At 39.8% G+C, this 20,372-nt stretch overlaps 1 protein-coding gene across 1 annotated transcript in view; it reads left to right on the forward strand.

Moving 5' to 3' along the window:
- The window catches only part of SLC24A2 (solute carrier family 24 (sodium/potassium/calcium exchanger), member 2), a gene marked incomplete at its 5' end in the record, with an annotated part of 49,363 nt that extends 29,824 nt beyond the window's left edge, over positions 1 to 19,539 (forward strand). Inside the window, 4 exons of the mRNA XM_010086742.1 lie at positions 8,912 to 9,040; positions 16,735 to 16,824; positions 17,272 to 17,438; positions 19,257 to 19,539. Of these exons, the coding sequence (XP_010085044.1) occupies positions 8,912 to 9,040; positions 16,735 to 16,824; positions 17,272 to 17,438; positions 19,257 to 19,506 (636 nt within the window). The remainder of the gene's footprint in view (positions 1 to 8,911; positions 9,041 to 16,734; positions 16,825 to 17,271; positions 17,439 to 19,256) is intronic.
- Positions 19,540 to 20,372: the final 833 nt, after the last annotated feature.

The raw sequence follows: 20,372 nt of genomic DNA on the forward strand, positions 1-20,372 counted from the left end.
GTTCAGGAAAGTAATACTGAAGGTGCAGGACACTATGCCAGCCAGTCCTCATCAATAGTTTCTCCTCTTTCAAAAACTCACTCGTTAAAGCTGAGCAACAAGAGCAAACTCATTGCAGCTCAGTCTTGACATACAAATACTCTTGAATTTTGATCTTTTTGTGAACAAGTGTTCTCCATTTTACACGGAGAACATCATTTGCTTCTGTTCCATGAGTAGAATTCAATCTGGTGGCTCAAATTTTCGATGATTTTTCCTTACTCTGATGTGGAAGGGAGAGCTGTAGCATCAGAATTTGGAAATATAGTATAAAATTGCTTCTCTCCAAATTTCCACTAAAAAATACAGTTTTGCGATCCATAAGCACTGTTTAGAAAATCCCTTAAGAAAACTTACCATTATTCTCTCCATGTCCCAGTGATGATCATTTGGAACTGAGAAAATCAGATACATTGTTCATCTTGAGGAACCAAGCTCTAAGTGTGCCTTTGGGGAAAAAAAATGTACTGAAAACTGTGGGCTAGGAAATAGGTATGCTCAGATAGCAGGTCATCAAGTATTCCTAAAACATTCTTGCAGGGATGATCTAGATGACATGCATAGGTATCTAATTCTTTCTCATCCATTGTCAAATTCCACTGTGGTTTTCATGCTTTTCTCTCTTGCAAAACAAGCATAGTCATATTTGTGTTTTTTTCTTACTTTCCACTGGTGCAGATTATGGTGCCTGGGTATAAATCCCTAGATACAGGCATTTTAGTAATAAGAAGTTCTGGCTTGGAGTTGGAATTGTCTGAACATAAGTACATTAAAAACTATATGATCCACTAGTAAAGTGAGAATATGCAACTAAATCCATCTTATTTAAGAAACCTCTATTCTTTTAAAAGTATGATGCTGAGCAAAAGACCCTTGTGAAAGTAAGGACTCAGGCTAAGACTGCAAGAAAAGGGAAAAAATTGCTTTTATGTTGTATTTTAATTTTCATATATTTGTAAATTAAACTTCTTTCTAAAAAAGCATCATACTGCAAATGTCATGATTTAGTTTTCCCTGTACCTTTTCTTCATGTTTTTTTCAGTCATCTTCATATTTTTCCAGACTCTTTTTCTTTCCTCTTTTCATTCTTTTTCAATTGCACAAGGCTGAAACAGTTCACAAGGGCACTGTCAGTTAATGACTTTCACAAGGTTTCGCGAACTAGGTGAATTTCAGTTTATTTCCTTTCCTTTTTTTTTTTTTTTAGTTCCTTCATTTGTCTCTCCAAACTCCACTGTCTTGCTTTTCCCTTTTTCCAGTCCCTTAACTCCACTCTTCTTACTGCACTTTTCTCCAGGGAGCCTCAGTTGTCCTCTTGCTAGCCCAAGCCCTTGAGCAGCAAGATAAAATCTGTCTGGATGCTGCTGGCAGAAATTCAAAAAGGCTTTCAAAAAAACGTCCCCAGCAAGCCAGTCATTTGTCCCAGACAGTAAGACTCATATAAATCCCACTCCCACTGTAAGCAGCAGCAGATCTCCTACACTTTGATAAAAATGGGATGCTCTGATGAGAAGGGCAGGCGGCTGTGGTCTCCTTCCTGCCCTCTAACCAGCACAGCAGGGAACAAAACCATCTCCCGCTACACAGTTTGTAAGACTTTCCTGCTTCATTTGCAACCAGAAATTGCCTTCCCTACTGCTGTATATGGCATCTTCCTCAGGGACTGTGTTCTACTTACACCATTCTGTCTCTTAACCTTTACCAGGTTGCCACAAAGGAGAAGACTGTTACATAAAACTTCATAGAGTGGTACCAAACGTGTATGGGAAAATTAAAGAAGACTAAAAGGATGCTGACAGTATCTTATTAAATGTTTTATGGGGTGCCCTACCCTTCAAAGAAATTATCCTTCTGATAAGTCTGGTTGTCTCCCCACCCCCACCTCCCAGCCAGCTTATTAACAAGCATTTGATTAAGTGTGTTCAGTCATAGTTGTTTTAACCTGTGGCTTTCCTAAAAATAGCTTCCAATCTGAAGATAACACCTTTTCCTCCCACCTACACAGACACATGCACACACACGCACATACACACATGCACGCACACATGCACATGCGCACACTTTTACCTGTTTCCATGGAAACCCCACTGGAAAATGTTTACATGCCAACAATGTCAGAGATAACTTTTCCGTTAAAATGTAAGGCAACTTTTGTATCTGAGGAAAATGCCTCAAATGCTTTATTGTTTTGATTGGATCTAATCCACTTACCTGAGTAACAGTGTGGTAAAGCGTGTTTTTCCTTCCCCAGCATCACAGTGGGCTGCGTTTCAGGACAGAGACCCTGGTGGGGACAGATCTCCCCTGCCCTGGATCACTCACTCTATTTGCATCAAATTAGCATGATGTGAATCTGAGTTGTGTTGCATTCTCTGTCTCAGGCTACGATTCTGGGCTGTATTAAACATTTGTATTTCATAGAGACAGGGTAGAGGAGATTAGAGCAGCCTTTGTTGTAGGGCTGTGATATATTCCAGCGTGCGTGGTATTTGTTTGATTGATTATTAAGAATACATTTTGCAAAGCCTAAACCACCTAAACCTCTTTTCAGTTGCGACACTCAGCCTAAAGTAAATGCCTGCATCTTGTTTGCCAGTATAGCTCTTTGTAACTCAATGAGAATGGCACTGCCATCAAAGGGCTTTGATCTTTTATTTTCCTAAGACTACTCAGTTGCCTATTCTACATTTTTTTCTGCTTTATACCGGTTTGACTTGCTTGAAAACTAAGACAGTGAAAAATGGCATGAAGACAAGGGTTTATTCTTCAGATGTATCTCCATCTCACCACAGCTGTTTACTTCTCCTGGTGGGCTGACTGCAGTTTTGACTATTACATTCTGAGTATTTCTTTTCAAATTCCCTGAAGGGTATTGACAGTAATGTGGGCATAAAAAGCTGCATATAATCTCCAGGAGCCGTTCTTTCAGGTATTTGTGCAAGGGCCCAAGACCACACAAGCAGCAATAGCAAAATCTGCAGCAAATGCCTACCTGAACCTTGCTTCTTCCCATAGGCTCCACTGAAAATGTCACTTTTTTCGGTGGTTTCACAAGGCAGAGAGGATTGTTAATAAAAATTAGCTGCCCTAGGAAGAGCACCGTATATACAGAATGCATTCTGAAAGCTCAGGGACTTACTTTTATGCCCCGCTTGAATTTTACTCAAGTATTCATGAGGAAAGACATCTCTCTCTTACCTGTCCCATAGAAGTTGCATACTACTCTGATAGCTTACTGTCTCGCCTTCTTTCAAATATTTTTTTCCAAATGACAAGCAGAAGATAAATGAACAATCCAAGTTATACACAAGAAATTCAAAACAGAGACTTGAGGCTATTCCAGAATTCACAGCAGGGCTCCAATTACCTTTGTCCTTTGCCTTTCTAGTGAAATAAATTAATGTGAGATTTGCTATTCTAAAGAAAAAAAATCAATCTCAGTTCTGAAAATCAGTACTTAACCTCTGAGAAAGGTAACATTTTGAGACATCATAATTTTTTCTTAATTCACTTATTTTGAGAAGTTGGGTTGTACAGAACTCTTCAGTTCCAAGAAAACAAAAGCTCAGCAGTCTTTTGCCACACTGTCAAGCAAAGAAAGAAATTGCCTTTTTATAGGTGGTACAATGTCTATACTTTAATATAAGCAAATTGAATTGCAAATAGTTACTGTCTGCAGTTTCCTTTCTTCTGGAGCCCTAATGGTAATGGTATTGATTAAAGATATCAGAAGTCAAAATGCACAAGGAATATACAACCATGAGAATTTATAGCTCAATTCTTCAGCTTAGTTGGGCTAACAGAATAATCCTCAGAATATAATATTTACAATTCATATGCTATAGCTGTTATGCCATACAGACTAGTTGGTAAATAGTGGCAGTTTCAGTATTTCAGATAAGTTTGAAGTGGTTCATTGTATTTGTTCTCCATTTTGTCCTACTGTCAGGAAAGAAGTATTAAAATGCAGTTTGGTGCTGTGCCAGAAAAGCAACTGTTTTTCCTAAGATAGTATGAGCATAAGCATCCATGGGGACAATGATTTTATGATGTTTGCTAGAAGCAGTGGTTACATTGTGACTTCAGTGGATGGAGTTTGCTATAAACTGTTGTTTATGAACAAAATAGTTATTGATGATATGTCACCATATGTTTGTATTGTTTATGTAATGTGAAACACACCATAATTTCCTCTGTTTGGAAAAATTTTCTTGGGAGTTTGGGAAAAGTTGTCAGATGAGTCCTGAGCTAACCAATGAGAGATTTCTTCTGGAGGATTACAGACAAGTATTAGGTAGTTGTTCGTGGATTAAGAACTTGTGAAAGATGGATGGTCCAGAGATTTGGTACCTTTTTCATTGTTTGTAATGCATTACATAGAAGAATTGAAGAGTTATGAAGCAATTGAAGGAAGAATAGGGTTATGAGTATGCATAGATTGGTTGAAAAAAAATACTTGTTACAGAGGTATAAAAGAAAACATAGAGCAAAACAACACTTCTAATCTCATTTCTTCAAAATAGGGAATCAACTATATTTTTTGCTTTTTAAAGATGTACCCCACTAATAATGGTAGAATGTGCAAAGGGAGTATTTTCCTACTAGAGGATTAATTTGATTATCATTATTGATTACTTTGCGCTAAGATATCATGTCCATCCTGTGTGGGCATGAGTATAGATATGCTATTCAACACTGCAAATGTATATGTAACAAAAAGTCCCAAGCAAAAGCAGTAAAAAATGAGGATACAGTAATACAGAGTGGAAAGAATTATGCCAGATAATTAGAATTTCATAGAAACATATTAATGACTATTATATATAAAGATCTAAAGCAACTTCTGTCTAAAACTTTAACTTGTGGAAGGTGAAAAAATATGCCGCTTTCCAGTACTTCTTCCCTGATTGCCCATGTCTGACCATCGCTTGAAGCAAGATACTGATGTAAATTGGCCTTTGGTCTGACTTTATATAGTTTCTGTCTTCTTAGTCCAGTCAATCTTACTGTATTATAAAAAACTGTAGAGATTTTACACTACTTTATCCTCTCCCACCTCCCCCAAATTGTTACCTACCAATCATCAACCTTTAAAAGTGACCTGGGAGAAGGTCTTCAGGTGATCGTGCTGGTTAAAAGAAACTGATACTGGTGCCAGTCATTTCTGACAGGAACAGTACTGATGTGTTTGATGACTATCTAGAACACTTCGAATTAATCCTATTTGTATTAATATAAGTACATTGTTCAGTTATAAGTTCATTGGCATATTCTGGACAATCCTTTCAGACAAAGTCACTAAAATGGACCTGGAAATGTAAGAAAACCATGATTGTATGGCTTCCAGTTTTACTTTATTATAATATGACCTCTGTTTTTCTGACAGCAATTAAATTTAGGTTCACATGAGACTTTGTGTAGATATTGGATTATCATCAGAGTCCATAATTTCAACTAATGCAGCTTTCCCATATGTTCACTCCAGTATCTCTAAAGCTGATTAGCTACAGAGTCATAGCAGGCAATAAGTTTTGGGGTAGGATTTACTTGCATATTGTTGGATAGATAGTACCACATGATCTGACCTAGAGAAATGATCGCAGGATATCCTCCACTTCTGATCAAGGATCTGGACGTCAAGTGATATATCAGAAGGTATACAAAATAGCACCAACATATGTGCGTTTGGGAAACTTAGTTCCTGTGTGTTTATCATGTTATCATGACGTTTTTGTTCTCAACAATGAAGGAAAGAATCATACTGAACATTGCAAGTCTTGAGTTTTCATCATACAGACTACAATAAATCAAAAGTATGGTTTCTACAAACTGTGAGAATGCATATTCAGTATGGACATTGCAGATAGGCTGGAGCCACAGGCAGTGCACCAATCTCTGCCATAAATCCATGCTGAGTCATTTTATATCACTGCTGCTTAGTCCAGAGCATGACACATTTGCGTGGTTTTATAGTTGCCAAAATTATTTCCGTTTCATGTCTTCAACCTCAGTGGTTAATTTAGCATTGCTTTGAAATTAATGGAAGCTAGATTTACAAGTACGTTTAACTTCCTTACTTCCACTGATTTTTGGAAGGTGAGCATTTGAAAATCAGATGCTGATTGTGGTTTACAAAATAGGAAATGGAGAGTTAGTCTGTACCATCTATGATGCATTCTGGAGCTAAACTAGCGAGAAGAAGGGTTTTGCCCTGCTGCACTGTGAGCTCAAGTCTGGCCTAATATTTTGGGGATAGTTGTCTTGGGGAGAAGGATGAGGCGGTACAACCTGAAGGTGAAAAGATTTCAAATGCTATCCCAATGCTGTTTAACACAGATATGAGACCAGGATGAGGCCCAGTGTTAAAGTCCAGTGTGTACTGGTACCATACTGCAGGAACCAACTTGGGTATTAATTTCTGTACACTTTGCAGACCCATGCAAATTCAGACTGATGTAAAGCTTTTGTTGTGATTAAATACAGTTGTTAATCACAACTAATCTCTAAAGAGGCAATTCAGGAAGTACTTTGTCACTCAGTGCTGTTTATGAAGCAGTCATTTATGGACCTTTATTCCAGCTGAGCCCGCTGCTTGAATTATACACAGGCTACTCAGAAAGAGTTACCTAGGCAACCCTTCAATTGGTCCTTTTGTGCTCAAATTTTACCTCAGTCGTCATATTTCAAAGCTGAGCATCCATCTCAGATAGATTTTCCCACCACAGCAGTATATACCAGGATGGAAAAGGAATGGATTTGGTTTTCAGGAAGTAGTCCCACAAAGTCCTGCACCAGCCCAGTTCCCCAGAAGTCAGGCTTCAATAGATTGATTGCATCAGTGAAGTACAGATCATCTGCCTGCTTTGGTAAAGAACTGAAAGCTAAAAGCAAAAGCTAACCTTGTAAGCTGCTGAGAAGCCTCTTAAGTAGTGTGTGGAGTGTGACAAATTGTGCCTATGGACATTTAAAAAAAATTTTAATGATGGTACCTGCTATGACCTGTTCACTTTACTGTCATCTTACAGTCATGTAACTTGGGAGTTTCAGAAAGTGTAGGGGTTAACAAAGTATTGTCTTCTGTTGACATCAACACGTAACTGTCAAAGTAGCTGCAGCCTATCAATGTGTCAAGAGGTAAACAGGGGCTTGCTTCCAGTTCATTGGTGTCGGGTGGTACAGTCGTTATGGAAGAGCCTGAGCTAAGGGATGGGCTTGCTTCTGTAGGAACTGAACTGATCAGTTCAGGTGTCTGAGTAGTTGAACAATTCAGGTGTTCATAATAGTGGAATAATTAAGACTCATTATTCAATCAAGATCAGCAATAACTAGAAAATGTTATGAACAATACCAATATATGGTGACATTTCATCAATAACTCTTTTGCCTAGAAAAAAATAATTGATGTGGTCATTCAAGTGACTGCTTCTTATGGTATTGCCAGGAGGTTTATGTAAGCAATCTTAAGACAGGGCAATAATTGACAAGAAGCCTGTATTACAAATCTATGGGAAGAATAACATGCACACTGAAGAGGACTGAATTCTCAGTTATTATCTTTTTGCAAAAAGAAGAAAACAAGAACATGACATGATGAAGTAGTTGTATACCTCTCGAGTTCTCAAGCAAACACACTTTGCACCAGGTACTCTTTTTTTGTGGTTCTTCAGCTTTCACTGAGCTTTCTAGGAATCTCCACAGGCTTAACAGGGTTTGCATTATGCATATCTGTGTGAAAGGACCATTTGGGCCATTTTTTCCTTTGCCTTGTTCTGTGGTATGAGTTATAGCCATGTGCAGTTCTGGAGACATTGCCTACCTGTGTAAAAAGTTAAATAGTTGTTTTAATACATGCATCCAAAAGGCTGAATCACGCTCAGTTTGCTTGCTTTCTGTGGCAATCAGAAGACTGCGTTTTGCTAGCAGAAGCAGTCTAAGGAAAGAGAAGTGTGTGGCAGCCAAAAGGTTTTCTGTCCTTATACACCTACTCTGTTACAGAGATAACAGGCGAACAGCATATGCATAAAGGAAGACTAGAGATTGATGTGAAAATCAGCTACACAAATAAGAGAGGAATGTCTTAGCAAGTTTCAGCACCAAGTTGGTTAAGAAGACTGCTGTGTTTTGGCTGGTTTAAACACATTAGAGTCAGACTGGAGATAAGGAGAAGCCTTTTCCCCATGAGGACAGCCCAGCAATGGAGCCAGGGCCCAGGGAGGTTGGGCCACCTCCATTCTTGGTGGTTTCACAGCTTGACTAGGCAGAGCCCTGAGCAGACCAGTCTGAACCCCTGGCTCAGCTGTGGAGCTCCCAAGGTCCCTGCCAGCCTGATTTGTCTTATCATCCTATGAACAAGAAAATACATAAGTATCTATATATGTATATATGTAAAAGTAACTTTATAAGCTACCCACAAAAGCCTAAAAATTAGATACACACAAACTTTATCTTTGTCTCTGTCTCTATATATGCGGCCAGGCTTGATGCAGTCCAGAGCAGTTTTGATCCCTGTCTAGACTAGCCCACATCCCAAGGGACAGCCTGTGTGAAGACATATCAGAGGCACAAGGTTCCCCTCCAGGGAGGAGGCACAACACCTCTTCATGCATCTCAAGGGACCAGTATCACTGTCAGCATAGCCACAAAGGGACATCCTCAGGCAGCCTGTGCTGCAGGGATACCTCGTAGTCTGGCAAAAATCTTTTTACTGTGTCCTAGCTGATGTTGTTAGGTAGTGTGGTGTTAGTGCGATGTTTTCAGATGCCACGGATTCTCACTGAAACACACACAGCACAGTCCTGAGGACTCCTCTTGAAAGAATTCCTAGCCTCATTCATCCACTGCAATGATCTGATCAATGTGTCTTTTCTTACAGAATGAAGAGGATGAGGATCAGCCTCTCAGCCTGGCCTGGCCTGACACCCCACGCAAGCAGCTCACCTACCTTCTTGTGTTACCCATTGTTTTTCCATTGTGGGCTTCCCTCCCAGATGTCAGAAAACCTGTAAGTAACTGTTGTTGTAACTCAGTGTGTTCTGCACAACAGGGTGGCTCTCTAGCTAAGTACCAAAAAGGGACTGTAACAGATTTATGTAAAAATATAGCTAATGATTTTTTTTAATAGTTTCTTCTTTGGGTCACAACATCAGTCTTCAAATCTTCAAATGGGTGCTTCTGGACAACTGGTTGATAACATCCCTGTAAGGGTTGCCATTTGTATTCACTAGTATTTTATGCCACAAAGTGAAAGCTCTTAAAACTTATTTGGGGCCTTCACAATGTGTGTTTCTAGATCTCCACTGAATATCACATAAGTGCTGAGGAAGTTTGTCCCTCTGCAGTGTCCTAAAGGGTATAATTGGAAAGATTTTAGACTGGCTGAATTTTCTCTGTGGTTCAAAAATACTGATACACATTTCTCTTAAACACATATTCTACTAGACCTTTGTATTCTATTCGTCATCCTTTAATTGTCATACTACAACAGGATCCATAAGTCCTTCCATATGTAAAATACTTGCTAGTTTTGTCCCAACCAATGCTTGAAGTAATGTAAGGCTGATTATTAATACAAATGACGTATTGTAACAAGTTGTCAAGTCTTACCACTTCTATATTCACATGTACAAATAGATCTGACTGGGGAAACTCATGGAAAGTAAATTTAAAAAGTCAAGAGCTGATAAAATCCTTTAGTAGTGTTTCAATCTCTTCCTTTCTGGATCCGAAAAAGGTTTAAAACTGCTGCAGGAGAGGGATGTACAGCTCATAAGGTTATAAATCAACACCCTGAATTTTTTTTCTTTCTCACACACACTGAAAAACTTTCCAGTCACACACACTGAAAAACTGCAGTTCAGTGCAAGAAACAAGCTAAAATAAGACCTCTGATTTGATTTTAGATAAAGGTTTCTCAAAGGATATAAGCAGACATTTTCCCTTCTAATCTTTAACCTTTCTTTAAGTTTTCAGACAACTCTGATAAACACTTTTTGTTTGGTAGCACAAAGAGCATACTACATGAATGTCAAGATTGTTTATGTCTGTATTTATGCACTCCTTTTATTATTCGAAACCATCCCTGTGATTTTTTTTTCATAATTTGTCCCAAAATGAGAAAGTAGTGCTAAGATATAAGTATGTGCATTAGCCTGAATTTTGAAAATCTGAAGTTAGTGTTTCATACAGAAGTAAAAGAAATGTAGTTTGTAATTACATGTAGTAATAACAGAAGAGGTAACAGGCTGTATCAGTATGACAAGCTGCTTACATTGAACATTACTGTCAAAGAATTAACCAGATGATTGCATAAATATCTGAGTTTTCAAGGATGTTTCATTAGTGTGTTTGTCTCTAAAATATTCTGATTTATGCCTGTGTGCCATCCACACTATTCCCATCCTAATAAAACCAAAACCCAAAAAGCATAGCTCAGCACATGCATCAGAAAACAACTTTCCATTAAATCTGTAAAGCAAAAGTTAAAACAAACATAAAATAATACTTAAATAGATTTTGTAGGTAGACCTACCATCAGGGGCTTGAATTGTAAGTGTGGTAATTTAGTCAGAAACCCTAATTCTGTATCAGGATGCTCAGATTAGCATGTAGATACATAAAATGAACACTTGTGTGCTATATACTGATTTGAGAGACCATATGGACCCTTTGACATCCTCTGTGGGTGTCCACTTTTCAAAAACTAGTTCACCTTTCCTCCTAGAGTATATATATTTTTATAGTATACTTTATCTCCACATAATGGACACGGTTTGACTGCATTTACTTGTACTATTCCAATCTATACTTAGCTCCATCAGACCCAGAAGCTCTAGAAAAATTATTTCATATACAAGGTCTCTGGTTATAAAGTTAGCAAAATCCTATGCTCTAGTGTACAGCTAGGCAGATTTTTGTATACGTAAGAGTAGATTATGCATTAGTTCAACTAACTCCTCAGCTGATTCAATAGCTGAACATGTTTTATTGTGTGTTTAGTGCCTTAATAATACATGCTCACATTAAACAAGCATATATTAAAATCCTTAATGTAACATCAATAATGTTGCTGTCAATACACCTGAGGTAGGTTGCCCTTAGGGAATTCTGTACCTGTCTTTTTGTTTAGGTGTTTTGAACAATAATGGATATTTTTCCTATACTAATAGCTCCTTTCCCCAGTGGCTCTGTAAAGACCACAAATGTAACAGCCCAGCTCCTTCAGTAAGGGGTGTTGAAATATTGAAAGAAAAATGATGTGATGAAGGTGTAGATGTTGAACGTCATCTCTTTTTGTTATAGCCACACTGCACTGTCCATCCCTTTGTGTTACAGGCCAGAAAAATGGCTATTCAGGACTCCAGTCCTGCTGCCACTGGACCCATATGGGGCACTTTGTTATATCTCTGCAAATTCCCATTACCAACAAAGAGGTACAGCTTACATGAACTCTTGTTGCCATTAAGAGATTCACTGCTACCCAGGGGACAAGGACAAGATGTTCCCGCGCAGATCCAGTTACAGGACCAGGTTCTGAGTAATCAGATTTAAGCACCATCAAGTATGAAAGGAAAAGCAAAGCTTGCAGTGCAGATACATTTATGATTCATTCAGGTTAAAGGTAAAGATGTTGGTAATAATACTGACTAAAATTAAGGCAATTACTTTGCAAATTATTTAACACTTGCCATCTTTCAGGATCAGGCTCTTAGAAGAAAAATCTTCATACTTGGACCATTCTTGCTACTTAAAGTTCTGTTTTTCAGACACTGGCATGAAATCAATACAGAAATGTACCAGGAAAAATGGCCTTAAGATTGCTGATAGACAGGAGCAGTACCAATCCAACCAATCTACAGTGAAACTGCAAAATTCTTTGTATTTTGTTAAAAGAAAATAGCATATTAACTGAATGAGCCATGGCTTTTCTCATTTGTCTGTTACCATGACCACAAAGAACCAACTGGTAATAAACTGGGCTCTCTATCTTTACAAGGCAACCATCGCAACAGCAGCCAGAAAAGATGGAGAGAAGGATTGCTGTCTGCTGTCTCTGACTAATTCTTCTAGGAAAATTCTTGGAATATATAGTGTATAGGAATATATATTGGCAGCTCTGTGTATTTCCAAGAGCTAGGGAGTTGCAATGAGATAAATCTCAAAAGAATGTTGTCATTAGTTGCAAAATAAGCATGATTATTACTATACTCTGGAAATAAAATCCAGCATTGGAAAAAGAATCAGCACTCTCATAACTGCTTTTTAAAAATTCCATCTATGTGCAAATTATATAGCAGCATCTATGGAGTCCATTCTTGATTTCATCACCTGTAATATGTACAAGCTTTAAATTTTGCCCTCTTTGAGTTTAAATGTTCCCCCTTTTAAAAAAGATAAACTGTTAAGCCTAGTAACGTACTCTTAATCTTGAATTGCTGCTTGTCAGTTAATTTTACTGGGAGAGGATCGGCTAAGACAGGCTAGGAACACACATGCTGCAAAGTTACTGACTCATAATTCTCAGGCATCCAAATTCTGTGGGTGTCTGACTCAAATAGGCAATGGCTCATTATTTTGCAAGAACAATTTGATATATATTCTCACATTGACAGAGAGCTATTGCTGTCCAGTACTGCTCTTGCTGTATTAGTTTTGTGTAAGCTGATGTATGCTTATATCTTGGGTGTTGTATAGTGATGATTCAAATTGCACTGCTACAAGGATCTCTGTGTAGATTTTGTGACCAACTGCAACAAGCTTATTGCTTCATCATCACGTTCACCATGTATGTTGTCAGAAAATCCCAGGTTTTACAAGGTAGACAAAAAATGTTGAAAGTTGAAAGAGCTACTAAGAGTGATGAATTGCTAGCTGTTTCGTTTTTTAAAAAAGGAAAATGCTGTTTAGATTAATTTATCCCTTCTGGACTCAATTCTACTCCCACTGGTGTCGGATCACTATTTTAACAGCCATCTTTATGCTTCTTTCAAACGGTGTTTCTTTTCAGACTAAGGTCTTCTGTCCCCCACTGCATGTAAAGTTTTGATTTTAAAATCAGAAGTCCATCTGAGGGGGTTTAAATATCAGAAGCTCATTATCAGATTTTCTGATTGGATAAAAATTTAGAACTCTGTTTTGAAAAAGTCTGTCTTTGCTCTGTAAACAGTTAAGAAGCAGATCAACCAAAATAGCTTGGGCAGTTCTAGAAACAATGTTTGTGACAGTAATGGAATTTATATGAAAAGAATGTTTCCTGGTGCCATTGTGGCTGTTTATGCCTATATTTAAAGATAATTCATTTAAAACACCTACTATAATCATTTGCTTACTCCAACAGAAGTTCAGTAATTTATTTATTTATATATGAGGGGGACTAGGAACATTGTCAAATCTGTGCCAGCTTTAATGTGTGTTCCTATGTATATTCAACTGTGGAGTTGTCTAAGTCATGTTAGTCAATGTTTACAAGCTCAGTTTTCAGGGAGCCATTTAGCATCATGCAAAGGGCCCACAGGGACTAAGTGTCCTGTAGCACAGCCTACAGCTGCACCAGCTGCAGCAGCAGATATGGACCTTTTAATTGTCCCATCCTGTAGATGAGTGTGTACAATTACCATTGCTGACTTTACCTTTTTCCATCGGTAATGGATAGCTTGATCTCATCCATTTACATCAGCAGAAAGAGTCTACACAATTTCAAAAGCTGCAGACCAGCCTTGCTTTTTTGTGGTTCAGCTGACAAAAGACAGTGTCATTCCCACATGACCAGCTCTAATGGCCAGCCCAATTCACTGAGCACCTCTTAGTCCACAGCCACCCATGCTGACAAGGCTGACCCATATAAATGCCTCTTGCTTCTGTTATACAAGAAAAGCTGGCTATGCAGCTCTGTAAACTCCACAAAAAAAAGAGAGCTTTATCATGGCTTCAGCAAGCTGAATTGGCAAATTCCAAACAGTATTTTCTCTCCAGAGGTCATGTTTGGGAAAAGCTCTGCAGTCTTGTCTGCTCTCACAACACCTAGGAATGATCCACAGGCCAGTGAGTCTCCTGGTGCAGCAGGGCACATTCTGCAGTGGAGAGGGGAGAGGCAACATGCACTGCCCAAAAAATCTGGAGGCCCATGCAGAGCAAAAAGTGGAAGGGGATTTAGTGAGGACTCAACAGCAAGAGGTAGTGCAGGAACAAGCAGCAGGTGGAACAAGTATTTGAAGCAGTGTTACTTATTTCCACAAGGAGTCCTACTGGTTTTTCATGAAAATTTGTAGGACTGTGCTAGTGGCATGTCAGAAGTCATATGGGGTGAGGGTCTGTTTTCAGAAGGTCAATGGCCATAAAGAATGTGGTTTCATTCAAAACTGGTAGCATTCATTCACAGTACAAATTTCATTTTAAGCACTAATTTGATTTAGACAGTGATTGCCTGGTATAGTACTGCAGTTGTGTGTCCTTCCTTTTGTAGTTAACTTGATCCCTTTTTGTTATATAGATCTAGCTAGCCAACAAGAAATACACATGATGCAAAAGACTGTAAAGAAGTGAAACCAAAATAAATCCTTATTCTGAATATAACCCGTTTATTTGCTGCAAGAACACTGCCTATTCAAAGTTTGACATAAGTAAGGGAGATACTGAAAATTAGAATGAAGTTACTTTGGTGTTACACGGATTATACTTTGGTGTTATAGAGGACTGGTGCCACAGCCAGAGATTCAGCTACTTAGAACATGAAACTAACTTTGGGAGCCGACAGGGTCCATCTGTCAGAGAAGGGGAAGAGCATCTTTGGTCATGGGCTTGCCCACCTGGTGAAGAGGGCTTTAAACCAAAGTTTCCAGGGAAGGGGAACCTCAGTCCATCTCACTCCTGCCAGTTTGATGTCAGTGCCACCAATAGATGCCCAGAGCCTGGAGAATGATCACAGGCCATCAGAAGAGCACCTGAAGGAATTCCAGCCAGTAAATCAGCCTCACTTGGGGCCCAGCTATAGATGCCTCTATGCAAACACCCATAGCATGGAGAATAAACAAGAGCAGTTAGAGACGTGCATACCTGCAGAGCTGCAATCTTATTGGCATCAAAGAGGCCTGGTGGGATGGATCCTATGACTGCAGTGTTGGAGTGGAAGGACACATGCTCTTTAGGAAGGACTGGCAGGGGAGATGGGGGGGGGCAGGGTGCCGCATCTGCCTGGAGGGAAGGGATGCCACCCAGAGGGACCCTGACAGGCTGGAGAGGTGGGACAATGCAAACCTCATGAAATTCAACAAAGGCCAAGTGCAAGGTCCTGCACGTGGGTCAAGGCAATCCCAAGCACAAATACAGGCTGGGAGGAGAGTGGATAGAGAGCAGCTCTGAGGAAAAGGACTTGGGAGCAGAATCTGAACATGAGCCAGCAATGTGCACTTGCAGCCCAGAAAGCCAACCGTGTCCTGGGCTGCATCAAAAGAAGCATTAGCAGCAGGTCGAGGGAGGTGATTCTCCCCCTCTATTCTGCTCTGGTGAGACCCCATCTGGAGTACTGTGTTCAGATGTGGGGCCCCCAACATAAAAAAGATGTGGACCTGTCGGAGCAAGTCCAGAGGAGAGCCATGAAGATGGTCAGAGGGCTGGAGCACCTCCTCTATGAGGACAGGCTGAGAGAGCTGGGGTTGTTCAGCCTGGAGAAGAGAAGGCTCTGAGGAGACCTTATAGTGGCCTTCCAGTACCTGAAGGGGGCCTACAGGAGAGATGGGGAGGCACTCTTTATCAGGGAGTGTAGTGAGAGAGCAAGGGTAATGGGTATAAGCTGAAAGAGGATAGATTTTCATTAGATATTGGGGATAAATTTTTCACTGCGAGGGTGGTGAGGCACTGGAACAGGTTGCCCAGAGAAGCTGTGTATGCCCCATCCCTGGAGGTGTTCAAGGCCAGGCTGGATGAGGCTTTGAGCAACCTGGTCTAGTGGGAGATGTCCCTGCCTGTGGCAGGGGGGTTGGAACTTGATTATCTTTAAGGTTCCTCCCAACCCTAACCATTCTATGGCTCTATGATCTTTTAATTCTTTGAAGGTCCTCAGAGTCTTTTACATTTTTCTATAAAAAACTTCTCTACAAAACAAAGCATGGCAAAGATGCACTTAATGTATCTTCTCTTCTAATTGAGAAAGTGGGTTGTTTTCCCAGGAAAAGCAAATGCCCTAATAAATTTTAGGTGTGTATTTTTTTAAGTCTGTCATATAGCCTTTGTCATACTGACTGTGAAAGGTGTTGCACAAAGTTACTGATGTGTGCATGAAATGTATGAGTACCTGTTTTATCAATTTGAAAACATTCTTCCTGAATAAGCATGAAGTTATACATAAATTTAGAAGCCAGGCACCATTCAGCTAAACACATATGCAAACTGCGGCATAACAGAAAAATGTTACGAATGACAACCCAAAACTTGCTGTTCATCATACAAGTTGTTCGGAGGTGTTATTTTAGAACTGAACTGGTTGGAAGAATGAGGCCTAGGTAAGCACATTCCAGTGTGAGGAGTCAGTTTCTTAAGATTCTTCACATTCATTTTGATCATCATGATGATGATCAGAATAGTTAGTCAGAGCAGGTGATCAGAAAAAAATCAGAGGCCACTCTTATTCTGAGAAGCAGATAAGAGTACAGTACATGAGCCTTCAACACAGCTGTTCACTGTTTCTCTTTGTTTCTGTTTCAGAGGTCAAGAAAATTTTTCCCTATCACATTTTTTGGCGCAATCAGCTGGATTGCATTTTTTTCTTACTTAATGGTCTGGTGGGCACATCAGGTAAGGAGGTCATATACTGGTTCAAGAGATAAGCCCTGCATTGTGTTTTGTACTGTGAGAGATCATTTAGAATCAGAGTCCATCACCTATCTCATGCTGAGTAGTGCTTTATTTTAGGAGCTGCAACCATGGATGAAGTAAATCACTACTCAGTAAATGGAAAGTAGTTCAGAGAGCTGTGGTTGTCCTAGCCACAGGACTTGATCATTCTGGTATTATCAGAGCCATCAGCAACTGTTTTTCAGTACCTACTGGTTCTATTTGACCATCTTATTTTTCTCCTGAAATGTGGAAATCTGTGAACACGAGTAATTCTCCAGTCTTGCCTGTATTCTCCAAGCTAGTTGGCAAGCTCCAGGATAGTATTCCTGGTTAAACAGGTTTACAGCAGAAAGCATTTCTTCATTGCAGGACTTCTTTTTGATATTTTTGCTTAAACCCTTTTAGGTTGGAGAGACCATTGGTATTAGTGAAGAAATCATGGGATTGACTATTCTAGCTGCTGGCACATCCATTCCTGACCTTATTACCAGTGTTATCGTAGCACGCAAAGGTCTGGGAGACATGGCTGTATCCAGTTCTGTTGGAAGCAACATATTTGACATCACAGTGGGGTAAGTCCTACATCACGAAAATTGTGTCTATTTTAACAAGTCTTTTGTTCTTAGCATGTTGCTGCAGTTTTGCCGAGGTGTTGCCTACATCAATTTTCTGCCATTGATGCTGAAAAATGATAGTGATGCAAATATGCAATGGATGTTACTGGTTTTTTATAAAGGATAATCTGGAGCAATTTGCTGCCTGCGCAGTAATCAACACGTTTGCTAAAATAAAACCAGAATGTCAGTGTGTAGCTCATTTAGGCTGTTGTTGACGTGATTTTTGTATACCTGGCAGGTCCCAAATTACAAACCAATTCTCTTTTAACACAGAATACCCTTTGTATAGCTCCGACAATGTGAAGCAACGTGAGATTGAGCAAAAATGTGCTATTCGCACTTTACTACTTCCACCTCTAGGATAATGATGTGTGGCATGTGTTTGGAGTTCGAATTCCTGTTTGACCTTTTGGGGCCAAGCTAGATTAGGTCCAGAAATGTAATCTCTGCCTCAGTGTTTAAAAAATGTACAGGAAAAGTACAGACAAACTCTTGTCTTCGTTCCCACATTCCCATCTTCAACACAGGTCAGAGGCACTGAGAATCATGTTCATGCTCTCAGTTTCTTGATCTTTGGTTGTTTCTTGCTGTCACGCCCACAGAGCAGGTCTGATCATAGTTGTAGTCCCGAACAGCCTAGCTGTAGAACAGATCATGGTTTTCGCTGTTGAAAATATACCAGCAACTGCACAGGTACAAAAAGAGATCCTGAAGTTAGAGTGGATAGTAAATGGCTTTTTTGCTCCATCTGTTAGCTAATGGCAGTACCTTTGGACACATTAGAGAAACTGGGCCACTTTTTTCTATTAATCCAGAAGCATGCAGTGTTTGAAATAACATCTGTAAGCAGCAGACTGGCAAAACGTGTAAGAATTATTCACTACCATGTGCTTCAACTTGGAGCACATTACAGAACTTTTCTCTTTTGCAGTGCTTTCTTACTTTTCTTAAAATTTTTAGTCTTCTTGACAATGGAACTGTTGTCCTGTACCTGCCTGCTAGACCTGGTGTATTTACAACGTAAGTGGCACAGTTGTGCTCTAGGCTGGTCCAGTTGGTACTGAGGCTGTAATAAATTCTTCTCTCTTGAGGTGCTTATTCAAAGTTTGAATATTGTGAGCTTCTGACAGCTCTCTTCCTGCTTTCTAAGCCTGCTAAGCTCCAATCAGTGGCTTAAATATTTATTTCAGCTTGATGTCTTCCAGAGGGATATTGCCTCATTCTGTGGCATCAGAGATGAGAACTGCAATGACAGCAAGTACAGAAATAGAAATTAAGCTGGAGTTCAGTTAAAGTTCACATTTTAACACAGGTTTATACAGTAAATGTGGATCAAAGCTTTTAAGGGCCAAACTTTGGGGCAGTGGCTTTCAGAATGCCGGTTCTTCATGGCAAGGACATGTCTTTAGGTGACCTACCATCCTACGATGCAGGCTCCTGGAAAGAGATTAGAGGTAGATTCTTCCACAGATGGTCAGAAAACCAGAAACAGATGAAAGGGGTCTACCTGCTCACAGACGGGATGCCGGGTGATTTGTCAGCCAAGGGAAATATCATTCACCATTGTAACTGGTGGAAGAGTGGAGAGCCTAAATGCCATTTTTTCTCCCCGAGAAACAAGAGCAAGCTGACAAATTAGATTTATGTACATATTAAAAGAGTTTCATGCCTCACTTTATGCAGGAAGCCTCTGATTGTATTTTGAAGCAACTTTCTAGTGCCCCTTTCTGCACCTCTGCAGTGTTTCCAATTTATTTTTCTGTTTCTTAACAGCCTTCCTCTGCCATGGCTCCTGTATGCTGTGATTAACAGCTTTGCCCCGGTGACAGTCAGCAGCAATGGCCTGTTCTGTGCAATTGTCCTCCTCTTCATCATGCTGCTCTTTGTCATCCTGTCCATCGCTTTCTGCAAGTGGAGGATGAATAAAATCCTGGGCTTTCTCATGTTTGGGCTTTATTTTCTGTTCCTGATTGTCAGCGTCCTCCTGGAGGACAAAGTGATCCAGTGTCCTGTCTCCATCTAGTGGAAAGTTCTGTTTCTTGAAAAAAAAAAAAAACAAAACCCACAAACATATATCTTTATTAAATTAAAAAAAAAAAATATGGAACAGCAAAAAACCATAGCAGAAAGCTTCTGTGAGAATAACCCATGGATATGTATATTTCCTCTCCCTCGATTTTAAAAGAGAGAAAGAAAGAAAGGGATACAAAGGGTGGATCTCAGAGATGAAGAATGACTGCTGCTGGACAGTGCAGTCACATGTGAATGGCTGAGTCCAGCTGCGCTGAGGTTTCCTTGATCTGCTGCAGAACACCTCTCAGATGTGGAGATGCTGCACGCGCATGGAAATGGTGAAAGCTTCTGCTTCTCGTATGCCTATGGTACATATCCGCAGACTTCTCATTCTCTGTAGTGTTATACACATACACAGCGTGCTCAGTTCTCTAAGCTCTCATCTTCTAAGGAGAATGCTAATGTTAACCTTGTGGAGGCGCCACCCCCCACGCACCCTGGTATGGAATTTTTCTCATAATTTTCTGAAACTCCCAAGTGGAAAGCATACACTGAGTGCATGAGTCACAGACAGGGAACAGCTTGCACATCTCTTCATATAAGTGGATTTATATGATGTGATTTCAGCAAAGCCAGGGAGTTCATCAGTGTTTTGATCCTCTGCATCACGGATCTGTAAAGGCAATCAGCAGGATGCTAATGGTGGTTTATTACATCTTGCAAAACTCTTCAGATTCCAGTAACTCTGGCTCTGTCACTGAAGGGGTGATGCTGCCTGGCCATTTTGTAACTGGTGCAGATTTTCATTGCATTCACATGCAAAGACCAGAATGGGGATACTCTTTCTTATCTAACAGCAACGCAGCATGCAGAGTG

Source organism: Pterocles gutturalis, unplaced genomic scaffold (genome assembly GCF_000699245.1).
Source record: "Pterocles gutturalis isolate BGI_N339 unplaced genomic scaffold, ASM69924v1 scaffold17381, whole genome shotgun sequence".
NCBI classification, from domain to species: domain Eukaryota; kingdom Metazoa; phylum Chordata; class Aves; order Pterocliformes; family Pteroclidae; genus Pterocles; species Pterocles gutturalis.